Raw genomic sequence first — 12,994 nt, forward strand, 5'->3', positions numbered from 1 at the left:
AAGAGGGATCTCCAAAGCCTTGGGAAGCCTTTGGGGTAGGAGGAAAGGCTGGGGGCCGGTCCTCTATTTGTCCCAGAAAAAGTGCTAGGTTGGAGAATGAGTTCCATGCTCTTTAGGGTCAGAAAATAGGGCTGCTGGAGTAGCTGTTCTCACCTGGATTCATAAGGCCTAAGAAACCAGAAGAGCCTGGAAGGCCTGAGAGGGCAGATGCCTCCAGGACCCACCCAGGGAGAAGATAGCCCAAGTGCACCCATTTCCTGGCTGGAGAAATCAAGCCCCGAGCAGGGCTCCTCACCTGCAGGAGTACATGTGGTTTTTCCTCACACTCCTCCGGAAGAAGCCTTTGCAGCCGTCACAGCTCGAGGCACCATAGTGCTTGCCTGTGGCCCGGTCCCCACAGATGGCACACAGGGCACTGACACCCAGGCTATTGGGTGCGTTGAGGTTGGCACCTTCTGATGGGGATGTATCTGTGCAGGAAGAGAAGGGAGTTAGGACCCAGGAAGGGCAGAAAGTCAGAGAACAGTATGAGCCCTGTGGGGATCAACACCAGACCTGGAAGCTACTTCTGCTCTGTGACATTGGGAAAGTCACTTGGCCTTTTGGAACCTCGGTTTCGCATCTATAAAGGGCCTGCTTCTCCCTCAGGAGGATTTTAAGCCTCGGCTTTCTCAGAGGAACTAACACCTGGACACTTCCAGGTGCATTCAGCCCTTCTAGACTCCCAGTTGGGCAGAGGAGGTGGTGGGAGGATAAATACTCCCCAGTTCCCCCCAGAACCAGGTACTGTTCCTCTTCCTCACTGAGTGACCAGAGCTAGGTGAACCTCAGCTTGGCGCCTGTGCCCTGCTGACAGGGAGCAGGAAAGATGTGCATGGAGAACATTCACTCCTTCCTCCTGTGGGGGTGGCATGGCAAAGGCCTGGGCACCTCTCCAACGCCACCCAGCCCAGAGGTGAGATGATCACCTATGTAAATGTGAGGAGGGGAGATTGGAGGCCACCTGCAAAGGGGAGCTTGGCTTGGGTGCCAGGCGTCTTGGACCCTTGTGCTGATGCTGTCACTAAGCCACTTGCAACTTGGGCAAGTTCCTTTCCTTTCCTTCCCGTTTGTCTGAGTCAATTGATCAGTCTGAAGATTTTTAAAAAATACCAGCAGTCCAGTCCCCTTTTCTATAAGCAAACTGTCCACCGAGGATAGATGCTGTACTGATAAACTCCACGACCAGTGCCACCTCTGCTGAAAAACACATGCATGTGGACACCAGAGTCCACACATTTGTGTTTCCATAGAAACTCGAATCTGACCTTAGATTCCTAAGCGGGTGTCCAGTTAAGAGCAGAAGAGGGCTGTAGCACTGTTATTAAGCACACAGACTATGAAGATTTTCAGCTCAAGATCAAATCCTAGCTGGCCCACTTGGTCATGTGACATTGGCCATGTTAGTTTATTTCTCCATGCCTTTGCTTCCTGGATTATAAAACAGGGTGCATCATAATCCCTTAGGGCTGTTCTGAGGACTCAGCGAATCAATGCATGTGAAGTGCTTGGCACACTGTAAGCTCTAGATCCGCATCTGTGAAATGAACACTTCTCTGCAGAAGAGAACTCTCGAAGCAGGTGACTTGCAGCCCACATCCCATCTCTGCTGTTGCCCAGCTGAACATCTTCTGGCCTCCCGAGTGTGCCCAGGAGTGGGGCCCCCGTCCACCTGGTGAATTATTCCTGGAGACAGGGATAATTGTTAAGCTGCGTTGGTGCCCTTTCTCCCCAGCCTCTCCTCCCCCAACCCCCAGGAAGAGCTGACCCCACACCTTCCTGCCACTCAGCAAGAGGCTGGGGAGGAGACCCCCTTCTGGGCAGTCCAGGCTGGGTATTGTGGGGCAGATCATCTCCCCGCTGAGGTCTATCGACCACCCCCATTCTCCAGGTGAAGACAGTGAGGCTCAGAGAGGACAGTGACCTGTCCTGCATCATCACTCTGCGGCTAAATAGAGGGGCTGGTTTAGGTGTGGGTGTGTGGGACTGCGCCCACCACGCAGCTCAGCCAGGGGTGTCCGTCAGCGGCTGAAGAAGCTAGGTGTCCCTGCTGTTGCTTCCAAAGTGGGGTGGGAAATGGGTAAGGAGATATCCTTGGGTGGGGAGGTGTCTTTTGAGCCACCAGCTCAAGATGTACCCAAAACACTTTGAGGACAACCTCATATAACCCCAGCACCCCAATCACTGCAAATTCCAGTGGGGGATGCAGACCCTGCTTAGAGTCCTTGAGGCCGCCCACGTGGGGCCAGACCAGTGACCAGGACTAAGCACTCAGGAACCTTATCTTATTTGTTCTCTGGTTAGCCCTAGGAGGTAGGCGCTACTACTTATCCCCACTTTATAGATAAGGAAACTGAGGCTCAGGAAGGAAAACGGCTTGCCAGATTCACACAGGCAGGAAGGATCTTTCTGGCTTCAGAGTTGGGGGTGTCGTGTCTTTGGGACATCTAGCCAAGGGGCCTGGCATCTGCCCCAGGAAGCCATGATTCCTGGGCTCTCGAGTGGCTGTGCAGTGGCCAGGAGTGTGACATTACATACTGTCCCTGAGGGGTCACAGGACATGCTGCAGGGCGGGGCAGCAACTTATCCGCCATCTCCAGAGTGTTTTCCCCTCGAGCCCCTCACATGGTCCCCAGATCCTCTAAAAGCTGGCTGGGGAGAAGGAGCCCATTTTTAAAGAAGATACAGAGCCCAAGAGAGGAGGTGATGAGCCCAAGGTCACACGGTACCCGGATGGCAGGGACAGGCGAGCACCTGGTGAGACTGACCAGAGGCAGTGTCCAGCTGCACTTCCTCTTTCCTGCCCTACTGACCACGAGCTTTCCAGACCTCGGCTGAGCCACAGCCTGACACTGGCTGTGTGGCTCAGAGCCATGGCAAGAAGGCAGGTGGCACCTCTCTCTGCCACCTCTTCTCTGAACCCATTAGGCCCTTTTCCAGGAGGTTCCTGGCTCCCAGGGCTCCTCTTTCCCTCCACTCCCTTGCAAAGGAGAACAATCCGTCTGCTACAGAAATGTCTCAGTGATGTCGGAGTGAGTGTACAAATGGGAGAGATACACAAGGGTAACAAAATCTGCTCAGAGACAGACATGTTCCTGATGTGAATCTCAATTGGCAAATGACAACTCAAAGCTTTTCACTAAGAGTGCACAGAGGATGTGCACACAGGTCTGAAAATGGGCACACGCATGATGCCACACGGGACATACATGCAGAAAGCACAGGGCACACAAAGGTGTCCACGTCCATAGCATTTCTGGTCAGTGACTGACATGTATAGCACGCACGCACAAATATCCAGAGACACGTAGACACACTCACATCACTTAAACACACAAGCTGGACAGACACAGGCACTCCTAGAGACACAAGCACAGGCCCACGCAATGAAGAGGTACAAATGGAAATGAACACAGAACACAAATACCTCAATAAACACAAATATGGAAATATAGTTCCCCAGGTCCATGTTTGCCCATGTATAGCCATATAGCACCCCACTCACACACATACCTGGAAACTCAGGATCACACCCATGTCCACACACACAGCACACACAGCTCCTCCTTTAGCAAATTTCCCCTGAGAGCTCCATTTTCCCCAACCTCCAATTCCCCAGGAAAGTCCCAAAGACACTCTGAGATGCACTTATGCCTGTAGCACCATCGTCACCAGGGACAGGACATACCTCTCCAGCTCTCTGACCTAGGCCTAAGACGGGGCACTGTTGGGCTGGATCACTAGAGCTCGATGTCCAGAGGGAGCTCACCATCATGTCTCTGTTACCAGTGGCACAGCCTCACAGGACAGCTGTGAGGTCACAGGGACTGTGGAAGGCCCGGGGTGGGGGGGGATACCTGGGATCTACTTTTGGGGCAAACTTGCCCCTGCAGGCTCCCCCTCACCCAGAATGCCCCTGGTGGCTGTCCCCGGCCACATTTGCTTCACCTGGCAACACCTGTGCTCACCTACAGGACCAACATACCATTTTCTATCATTCTCCTCCCACCCCAAAGTCAAGGGCCAAAGATCTGCTCCCACACCTGGGCACACCTGTTCCCTCTGGCACACCTGCCCCCACCTACCATTGCCCATCGCCAACACCTGAACATTCTCGAATTCCAGGGTGGTGTAGGCCGGGTCCAGCGCAGCACTGTAGTCGGCCATGTCCATGTCGACCAGGGTTTTGGAGAGGCGCATTCTCCCCTGCCTCCACACCTCGGCCCCCTCCCTGCCCACAGTGCCCACCCTGAGCCTCTGGGCCGAGCCCCAGCCCCCGCCCTCCACCCTCCCCCTGCCTCCTCCCCGGTCCCTGCTCTGCCTCCCTTCCTTTCAAACTGTCTTCTGGGAGGCTCAGCCTGGAGTCTGGGCCTAGCCTCTGCGCAGGGGTGGAGGCTGTGCAGGGAGGGTGGGGGTTAATGGTTAATCATCCTGCTGCTGGGTAGGCTGGGCGCGGCTGAAGGGATTTGGCTATTTGTCGGGCTCTGACTGACACCTGGGGTGCTAATTACAACTGTTGGGGCCCCAACTCACCAATATTCAGTTATCAATTTTGCAAGGCAGGCACTGAATCGCCAGCATTCATTTGATCCTTGGCTCAGCTACTCCAAGCCCCTGTCCCCCACACCGGACACCTAACTGATATGCTCAGGCGCTGACGGTCCACCCCAAAGTCACTTCCTAAATCATTGACTTCTACCTTCAGTGCTGCTGCAATGATAAAGCTGTCTTGTGGCCTGTGAATGGGAAACCTAATCTCAAGCCCAGATACTGGTCCAGTGGCTCCTCGAACTGGGACCTCTGTTCTAGTTTCCCACCTGCCCTGGCAGCAGAATGGACTGGCACTTTGGGAAGCCCCGACTCACCTCCAGGCCCCATCCTGGCTCCCAGTGACCCACCGGCAGCCTCTCCAGCTCGCAGCTGCTCTGGCAGGGCCAACCTCCTCACTGACTCCTTCCTGTCCCTTCTTCCTTCTGCCCTGGGCCCCTGCCCCCTTCCCAAACAGCTGGAGACAAGGTTGAAGCCCCACAGGCCTGGGTTTACATTCCGGCGCCTACCACCTGCTAATTGTGACTCTGGGTAAATGATTCCTCTCCCTGAGCCTCAGTTTACTTCTCTGTAAAATGTGCGATCGACTTCTAAGGGTGGTTCAAGCATCTGATGAGATGGGAGAAGAAAAAATAGCTCGTCGTGCGTGGACAATGTGTCACCAACTGTCTCCTTTTCCTACTCCCTCTCCCCACTTTGTACCCCCTCTTCTGCCTGTCTCTCTCCTCCTCTCTCCTCCCCTTGGGGTGGGATGCGTGGATGCGCGTCTGTGCAGTCTCAAGGAGCCCGGCCCTCAGAATGTCTCCCAGCTTGGCTCAGTGATCTGCTGCCGCTCTTGACATCCTCGTGGTGTTTGGGACAAGGGGCCTTGCGCTGTCTTTTGGAATGAGGCCCTGGGAACTATGCAGCTCTCCCACTCATCTTTGGCCTTTGGCTCGTGCCCTCTGGCCCTCTGTATCTGCTCTGCAGATGCTGTTCAAGGCTTCTGATCTGGCTAAGGAGGCAGAGTCGCCATGTAGGTGACAGAGGGTGAAGGTGGGGACGCTGGGGGCCTGGACGCCTGTCGAGTTCTGCTAGCTGGAAGGACAGGTCAGAGGTTATGGTAACAACCAGGGTGACAGTGGGACAGAGTCCGCTCATCGAGCAAGTGGTGGGTGAATTAGATGGTGAGGGAATTGGAGACGGGGAGAATGAATGTGCAAGCTGAGTGAATGAATGAGATTAGCCAGCAGGTAAACTAGTGAGTGGGTGAATTAATAAGTCAATGAGCGAATGGGTGGGTGAATTAGTGAGCAAACCAGGAGAGGGGCCCATGGATTTGAGGGGTGGAAGGAGGCATCCTTGCCATCTTCTTCCAACCACTGGAAGCCCTTTCCTGGCCTACTCAGCCGCACTGTCCTCTTCCCTCCTCCTAGAGCCCAGATCCTGGGGGCAGGGGAGCAATGGTCCTAGAAAAGAAAAGAAGCTGGACTTAGGGCCAGAAAACCTGGGTTTAGAAACCAGCTCTCTCACTATGTGGGTGGCTTTGTTTAGATCACATAGCTTCTCAGGGCCTTGATTTCTCCATCTGTAGAATGGGGAGATGATCATGGCCCAGCTGTTTCTTGATTAGGACAAGGCTCTAAGGCAGGGAAGAAGGGAGGCCTCCCAATCAACACCTTGAGATGCATTATTGAAATAAGATCCTGACGCGGACTTCAGTTGCTGATGGGTTCTTCCCATGCTCCGCCCCAGGGAACATCGGGTCCTGGCTCTGGCACCTGTGGAGGGAGTGCAGGGCTGGATGGAAAGGGGAGACCCAGCTGGGCAGTGAACACAGAAGCGGCCAGCAGTTCCAGCAGGGGCCTCTGAGGGTTGAGCCCCGGTCCCCACCGCCTGCCTGGCACCTGTGATGAGCCTTGCGCAGCTGCTCCCTTCACAGCCCAGCACGGCTTGTCCTATGCGTCTGGCAATTCATCAAGTGCGAGCAGTGCACTTCCACATTTCTGCAAGCAGACTGTGATCCTGGCAAGCCAGCGTTTAATTAGGTAATAAAAATAACAATGCATTTTTCTCTGGATGGCAGCTTAGACTCCATCACTGTCTCGGATCTGTGGGGTCCACCAGGCCATGTGTGTTATACGGGAGAACTACCAGGCACGTGGGCACGTGCACACAGCAAACCGCTAACTCCACGGACGATGACATATATGACTTGCCACAGGCTCCACGTGCACGACTGCCTAGGAGGCACATTCCAGACTCATGTCCTCCCTCACTGCCACTTCCCCATAATTGCGTCATCCATCACATACACGACTCACTCCACCTTTAGCCAACACCAGATACACGCTCCTCATATAAATGACACATCACCATCAGGATCTGCTGCTTCTATGACTTCAGGCAAACGATTCTGAGTCACAAGTTTCTCCTATAAAATGGGCCTAACCTGCAGTTTTCCACTAAGATTAAATGAGGTAATGCCATAGGGTTCTCAACTTTCCTTCCACTCACTCACGTTTAAAGCATAAGCCATGGATCTTAGATCATAGGCACTGTAATTCACCAAGCGCCATGGCCTCAGGTTCTACTTCTCAGCTTCATTTCAGCATCAGACAAATGAGGAAAGAGGGCAAGTCCGAGTCGAGCTGTGATGCATGTGTAGAATACATACCAGTTTCCTAAGTACGAAAAAGTAATGTGAGAGGTACAGTAACTTTGAAATACTGATTACATTTTGAAATGATAATTTTTAAATATCAAAATTACTAAAACCAATTATTAGAAAAGGGCCAGAGCATACCTGTAATCCCAGCACTCAGGAAGCTGAGGTAGGAGGATTGCCACAAGTTTGAGGCCAGCCTGAGTTACATAAGTGAGTTTAAGACCAGCCTAGACTACATAGCAAGACCCTGTCTCAAAAAGAAAGATAAAGAAAGAAAACTGAAGTTGAGCTGGGGGGTGTGGCTCAGTGGTAGCACTTGTGTAGCACAGCCAAGGCTCTGAGTTTGACCCTCAGCAGCCTCACCGGTGGGGCTGACACAGTCTTCAGTGAGATGGTGTCGGAGTTAAATGAACAGGTAGAAGCACATAGCCAGCCCTTTGTACCTACAGGTTCTGGATCCAAGAATTTGGATCCAAAATAGTTGGAAAGAATTGTGTCTGTACTGAATATGAACAGAAATTTTGTTTTGTTCTTTGTTTTCGAGAGAAAATCTTGCTGTGCTGCCCGGCTGCCCTCAGATTATTGGGCTCAAGTGATCCTCCTGCCCCAGCCTCCTCAGCAGCCAAGACTTCACAGGCACATACTATCATGCTCGGCTCTTGTACAGATTTTTCATTATTCCTTTTCCTAAACAATACCGTATACAACTATTTACATAGCATTCACATGGCGTTAGTCTAAGTAATTCAGAGATGATATAAAGTAGGTGGGAGTATGTGCAGAAGTCATACACAAATACTGCATCATTTACAAGTACACCAAGAGCTTGAACAGCCATGCATTTTAGTCCCTAGGGAGGGTCCGGGCACCAATCCCCCAGGGGCATCAAGAGGCAGCTGTCGAGTGCAGCCGTCAAGGTCATTGCCTTTGGTTATGGACCTCTTGAGCCCTGGATCTCTCCTCTGGAGAGGTCTCCGTCCCCTATGCCACCAGCAGCTCCTAGAGAGCAACAGGACCTCAGGACTCACCAGGAGGCCCAGCTCCTCCACGTTGGGGATGGGGAACCAGAGCGTGGAGGAGGGAAGCAGCTGGTGGAGGGACAAGGTTGCAGCGAGCCCAGCAGGCCAGATGGGGCTCATGCCTCTGCCATGGACAGAGGGAAGGGTGCTGCCTCATTTTTCTTTTAAATGACAATGTTGGGGATGTTTATAGAGAGATGTGCTAAGCCTGGTGCTGAGCACCTTCGACATTTCTCGTTTTATCTGATGCCCCAGACACCCTCACGTTACAGATGATAAAGCGGAGGCTCAGCGAGGGTCAGAGACTTGGCCAGTGCCACACTGGGTGTAACCAGAGGGGCTGCCATTTGGATGGAGCCTGACTTTAGAGGTTAAGGGCTCCACTTCCCCAGGTTACCCCACTCCTGGGATCCAAAGAGGACCTCAGGATCCCGGCGCTCAGAGCTGGATCCTGCCGGTTTCAAACCTCACTGCACTGCTGAGGAGCCCAGGATCTGGGAAGCCATAGCCACGTCCCTGGGCAGACGCAGGTCTAGAGACATCTTCCGGACACCCGGACACCCCGGGGCACTGATACCTCGGCTTCCCCCTCGACGCTATTTCTTATCCGTCCTCCCCCACCCAACACCAGCACGGAGCAGGGGAAACCAGGACTTATCAAGACAAAGAACAAAAGTCATGGGGGAAAGAAGCCAAGAGCCATCTCCACTCTGGGGTAGGGCCCTTCAGTTTCGCCCCTTTGAAATTTCAAATTCCAGTTTGTGGACAAAGTCCTAACTATCTCACAATATAGGTCCCCAACTGCTGACCAAACTCCAGTCCAGGCAGCCACCTGGCCCGAGGCTGGCCTGGCCTTGCTGCCGCCTTTGGCAGCTCCGAAGACCCCAGGGCAGGAGTCCGGGGCAGCGGGGGTCTAACAGGCCATCCCTGTGGCCTCAGCCACCCACTGGGACCCTTGCTTGCCAACTGGGAGCACAGTTTCTGCCTGGAGCTGGGATCTGGTGCCTGCTGACACCAGTGGCAGGTAGGTGCTCTGGCTCTCTGGGCCTCGGCTCCTTCTTGGGCTCCTGAACCCTGCTCATACCACTGTGGATTGATCCCCTGGTGTCGCACAATCTTCTCCCTAACCCACCCAGGTGTCAGATGGTGGCACTGAGGTCTTTAGCAAGTGGCAGCTGCTGCAGATTGGACTGTGGAGCTGGGCCTTATGCCTGGGCCCCTCAGGCACCCCAGAGGGCAGGGGGATTTTCTCCTTGTGGAGAGCAGTGGTGAGAAGCTTGGTCTTCACAAGGAGGACCCTCTGCCTTCCCGCAATAACCACAGGTGCCCGTGTGTTTGTTCACTTAGTGGCTGATGGACACTGAGTTGCCACGAGAGTATTTCTGAGAGGAAGATGAGGGAGCTGGGGCTGAAGACCAGCGGGTTTGGAAGGAAATAACATTCATGTGGTTAACTGATAACTGGCCCCATCCCTGGGCCTCTGCTGGCCGCCTTCCTCCCTCCCTGTCCTCAGCACGATTAAGATGAACTTACCTACCTGCTAATCATTGCTGAGCCTGTTGGTTTTGCCTTAAAAAATTAACTGGGCATGAGTTTGCGGTTTGCCTCACCCCTAACCCTGAAAAGGCCCAGGGTGAGCAGAAGGCCGCCTGGGTTATGCAAGAGGCCGCTGGCCTCCCTGTGGACATCCAGCGGCCTCTTCTGCCGCCCTCCAAAGGGGAGGTTTCGCTCAAGTCAACAGTCTGCCTGTGCCCTGCTCTTCGTCCTGAGCAAATTTGCTCTGTTACCAAAGAGAGATAAAGGCAGTAGGGTTGGGGGTGGGGGGGACTTTCCAAATGGGGATGTGAAGGTATGGCTTTGAGTTTGGAATTGGAGAATCCTCCTTGGAGCCAGGAGAAGCTTTGGGAGGATGTGGGTTGGGGCTTTTCAGTCCCAACTCTGGAGGTTGCTGGAGCACAGACAGTGTGTCAGGTGAAGCCCTCCAAGATGTGGCCTTTCTTAGCATGGATCCCAGACCACGGTCCAGCCTCATCACCTCAGGGTGCAGAAGGGGAGCTGGAGGCCAGAGGTAGGAAGAGACTCATCCAAGGACGTAGGTCACCCTGGTCATCTTGGTCTCCAGCCGAGACAGGGGTGATCTGCTCTCGCTGATGGCCTCAGGGAAGTGTTGAAGGATGTCGAGAAGCAGATGGTTCTGCAGATGTCCTTGCCCGCCATTTTTCCTCTCCCTCCCAGGGCTGCCTGAGAGCTACTAGAAGGCCCAAGTCAGGGGACTTCACCTGGCCTTGTGTCCTGTGGCCCTCTGAAGAGTGGGACCGGCAGCATAAGCTGTGAACCAGACACTCCATGTCATGACCTGTCTTGGTCCTGTCCTGTCTCTGGAGACCTCAGGCCCTTGAGAAAGATCAGAGCTCTGCCCTGACTCCCTCAGCCCTTCTGAGCCTCGGTTTCTTCCCTTGTAAATGACATCTCACTCCTTGGGCTGTCACAGGAATGAAATGGAGACATACGCTGACAACTATGGCCGATGTGTACACAGCTGTCTGGAAGGCTGTCCGTGTGCTCATGAACTCTCCCGCCACTCAGAGAGGAAGGCAGTGGTTTTATCAGGCACAGAGGGTTTGGGTCATGTGCTGACAGAGATAGAAATGAGAAGTAGGATTCAAATCCAAGCTGGCTCCAGAATCTACGCTCTCACCCAAGGCCACACTAACTCTGAAAAGATGGCCGCCAGTAAAGGGCCATGGAAGCTGCTCTGGCCAGAGAGCAGGGCACTGTGGGAGATGCTGACCTCCAGGCTCAGGGGGTTAGGTAGAGCGGATGATCCAGTGAGGGATCAGGAAGGAAGCCAGGAGGACTCAGCCTGTGTGGGTGGGGTGTCCATGTGAGCTGCCTGCCTGCCACCGGGTGGCTTGTGACATCTGGGTGAGAGTGTCACTGTTCACCTGTTTATGTTCATCTCTCCTGTTTATGTTCCTGACCTTATCTGCAGGAATGGCCTTGGCAGTTAGATGGGTCCTGTCCTGCTGATACCAAGCTTGAGGCTGTAGGGAGCCCTTGCCTATTCCAAGCCCCAGTCCTGGGTGTGAGGATGGAATCTGCAACCTAGAAGCCACCCTTAATCTCCCCACATCCTTGTTCCAAGGGGCTGCAGGGATTTGTCTGGAGGTCACTGAGGTAAAGTTTGGAAGTCCTAAGACTCAGGCCAGGATCACTGTGTACAGTTGCATAGGTCAGTCACTGCCAAATGTTTTCCAGCCAGAAGGGCTGAGTGGGGGTGAAATCCAGCCCCAGTTCCAAACCCCATGAGCTCTGCTTGCCAGGATGGGGGGCTCTTTTTTACTTACACAAAAGCTGTATGGAAGCGACTGGGAGCCCTGGTCCACTTCTGGTTCCAGCCACCGTCTAACCCTGGGCAAAGTCATTTCTTTCCCTCCCTAGATTTCCTTGCTTTTTGCATAAAGCAGAGACACCATCCAAGTAGTGAAGCAGAATTGTTTTGGATCTTCATAAATATAGATGCTAGTCAGATGTGTTGGTGCACACCTATAATCCTGGCATTCTGGGAGGCTGAGGCAGGAGGATTTCAAGGTACCTGGGCAACTTAGTGACTTAGTGAGACCCTGTGTCAAAATAAAAAATAAAAAGGGCTGGGGATGTAGCTCAGTGGGAAGGCCCTGGGTTCAATCGCTAGTACCAAACACATAGACACACAAAAATACAGGTACTTGGGCTGGAGGTGTAGCTTGCATCTACCTGCAAGGCCCTGGGTTAGATGTCCAGCATGGGCGGGGGGGGGGGGGGGCAAAACCAAAAATAACAACAAAACTCAGGCCTCAGCACAAACCAATGACTGAATCTTGGGTGGGGTGGGATGAGTGGTGCAGGGTTTTTTGTTTAATTCCCAGATGATTGTGAGGTGGAGCCAAGATTTGAGACCTTCCATGGGAAGATCTGAAATTCGGAGCTAGAAAGGCCTCACCAAGGAGGCTCAAGTTTTACAGCTTACTGTAATTTAATAGTTGAAACTTCAGTGAAGCTCAGTTTCCCCATGTGTAAAATGGGACTGATGACAACGTTCCTCATAAAATCCATGGGCAAAATCCACACAGTGCCCTGCACTGTGCCCAGCACAGAGATGGCTCCAGTTATTGGCAGTAGGACATTCATTTAAAATAAAGGGCTCTTCCAGGTCAAGGATTCAATGACATGGAGCTCATTTCTGGAAGATGTATGATACTCTCGCATCTCTCGGATTATTAAAGTAGGGCCAGGTATGGTGGCACACACCTGAGATCCCAGCACGCGTGAGGCTGAGGCAGGATGATTGCCATGAGTTCAAGGCCAGCCTGAAGTACTTTTTGAGATCCTGTCTCAAAAAAAAAGCACGTAGGATTTTTATATGCTCTTACCTAATTTATTAAATTTTTACATTCATTTTTGAATCACTATTACATCCATATGGCTCAAAATCATATGGGTGTTCCCTGGGTGGGACAGTCGGAGCCTGGTGCCCTCCAGCACTAAGGAGCCTGCCCAGGACTTTCTGGGCCTTGGGCTGTGTGGGCAACAGGGAGGGCAGGAGGAGAGGCAGGGAAGGAAGGAAGTGTGGCCAGGGGCACAGGTCCTAGGGAGCAGGTGCTGGGGGAACCCTTCCTTGGGGGGATTCAGAATTCCAGACAGAGGTGGCAAAGAGATTTTAACCTCTGTTCCTGCTCAGGCACCCTCTGGGTTCCCTCTG

At 53.2% G+C, this 12,994-nt stretch overlaps 1 protein-coding gene and 1 long non-coding RNA gene across 8 annotated transcripts in view; one reads left to right on the forward strand and one right to left on the reverse strand.

The window, feature by feature from the left end:
• Hnf4a (hepatocyte nuclear factor 4 alpha) overlaps positions 1–12,994 on the reverse strand; it is a 61,430-nt gene that overhangs the window by 20,895 nt on the left and 27,541 nt on the right. For 2 of the 4 annotated variants that reach the window (XM_087197857.1, XM_087197856.1), the window contains exon 2: positions 296–470. In XM_087197857.1, the coding sequence (XP_087053983.1) occupies positions 296–470 (175 nt within the window). Of the gene's footprint in view, positions 1–295; positions 471–4,124; positions 4,390–12,994 lie in introns of those variants that run through there. The other 2 variants (XM_004858189.4, XM_004858190.4) reach the window with 2 other exon arrangements.
• The window catches only part of LOC101711097 (uncharacterized), a 43,336-nt gene continuing 38,417 nt past the window's right edge, over positions 8,076–12,994 (forward strand). Inside the window, exon 1 of one of the 4 annotated variants that reach the window (XR_015446100.1) lies at positions 8,076–9,277. This is a non-coding gene — a long non-coding RNA (uncharacterized LOC101711097). The remainder of the gene's footprint in view (positions 9,278–12,994) is intronic. The other 3 variants (XR_015446102.1, XR_001184294.3, XR_002387161.2) reach the window with 3 other exon arrangements.

The sequence above is a fragment of the Heterocephalus glaber genome, unplaced genomic scaffold, assembly GCF_053883595.1.
Source record: "Heterocephalus glaber isolate CG9 unplaced genomic scaffold, H.glaber_assembly_v1.0 deba00001673, whole genome shotgun sequence".
Taxonomy (NCBI): Eukaryota; Metazoa; Chordata; class Mammalia; order Rodentia; family Bathyergidae; genus Heterocephalus; species Heterocephalus glaber.